The following is a 992-nucleotide window of genomic DNA, read 5'->3' on the forward strand; positions in this document are numbered from 1 at the left end:
CGATGAATCTTCTTCTTTGGTGGACGTAGGGCCTTTTGTATCTCTTGGCTTTTTAGGATCCTTCCAAGATCAGTATTGGTCATCTTATGCATCGGCAGGTTGTAGTTGCTTTTCAGGGTAGCTGGCTTGCGCCAGGTGCCATACAAATCATCCAACTTGCGGAAAGCGCTTTCAGTCCAAATGCAGAAACGTCCCACGTGGCCCCCAGGGGCAAGTCTCAAAAGGTTCAACTTGCTGACATTGAGAAGAGTAATTCCTGGAATATTCCTGAATGCTTTTATGATGCCATTGTCTTCACTGTAGATGATGCACGGTCCCCTGCGCTGGATGCGACGGCGGTTCCTCATTTTACCCTTACCTGCACGCATACGCTGAGAGGCATAGACCTTTTTGATATCATTCCAAGCCTTCAGCTTTTTCAGCAGTAGAACAGCTTCCTTAGTTTTCTTGTAGCCTTCAACTTTATCCTCAACCACCAGAGGAAGTTCTGGAATCTCTTCAATGCGGTGACCTTTAGACAAAACTAGAGCTGGAAGGGCCGAAGCTGCCAGAGCAGAGCAGATGGCATAGCGTTTCTGAGTGACGTTCACCCGACGGTGCCAGCGCCTCCAAGTCTTGGTTGGGGCAAACATGCGGCCTCCTCGACACATATTGCCAAAAGCACCCTGGCCAGATCGATGGGTTCCACCACCGCGAACCCTTGGAATACGAGCAACCGCTCTTCCAGTACCCCAGGATTCAGCACTGGTTTGATGCCCTGCTAGTTCACTGACGGCATAGGGCTGCCGGCTGTTCTTCCGCAGGTTAGTGTGAACAAAATTCACAATATCTGGGCGAATCGGAGCCTTGAATATAGCAGGCATGGTAACATTTTTACCAGAGACCTCTCCCTTTTCAGTGTACACCGACACTAACGGACGAGTACAAGCCATGGCGGGCACCGCTCACGAACCGCCGAAGAGCACCTCGCGAGGCGCCTCTCTACGCCTCGG

The 992-nt window shown here is 51.2% G+C and overlaps 1 protein-coding gene across 1 annotated transcript; it reads right to left on the reverse strand.

The window, feature by feature from the left end:
• Positions 1 to 8: 8 nt before the first annotated feature.
• Positions 9 to 932, reverse strand: LOC117799956 (60S ribosomal protein L4-like; the record flags this gene model as incomplete). Its single annotated transcript, XM_034652483.1, has 1 exon — positions 9 to 932. A coding segment is annotated over exon 1 (924 nt), but the record flags the coding sequence as incomplete, so codon positions are not given.
• Between the last annotated feature and the right edge of the window lie 60 nt (positions 933 to 992).

This window comes from Ailuropoda melanoleuca, unplaced genomic scaffold (assembly GCF_002007445.2).
Source record: "Ailuropoda melanoleuca isolate Jingjing unplaced genomic scaffold, ASM200744v2 unplaced-scaffold60935, whole genome shotgun sequence".
NCBI lineage: Eukaryota > Metazoa > Chordata > Mammalia > Carnivora > Ursidae > Ailuropoda > Ailuropoda melanoleuca.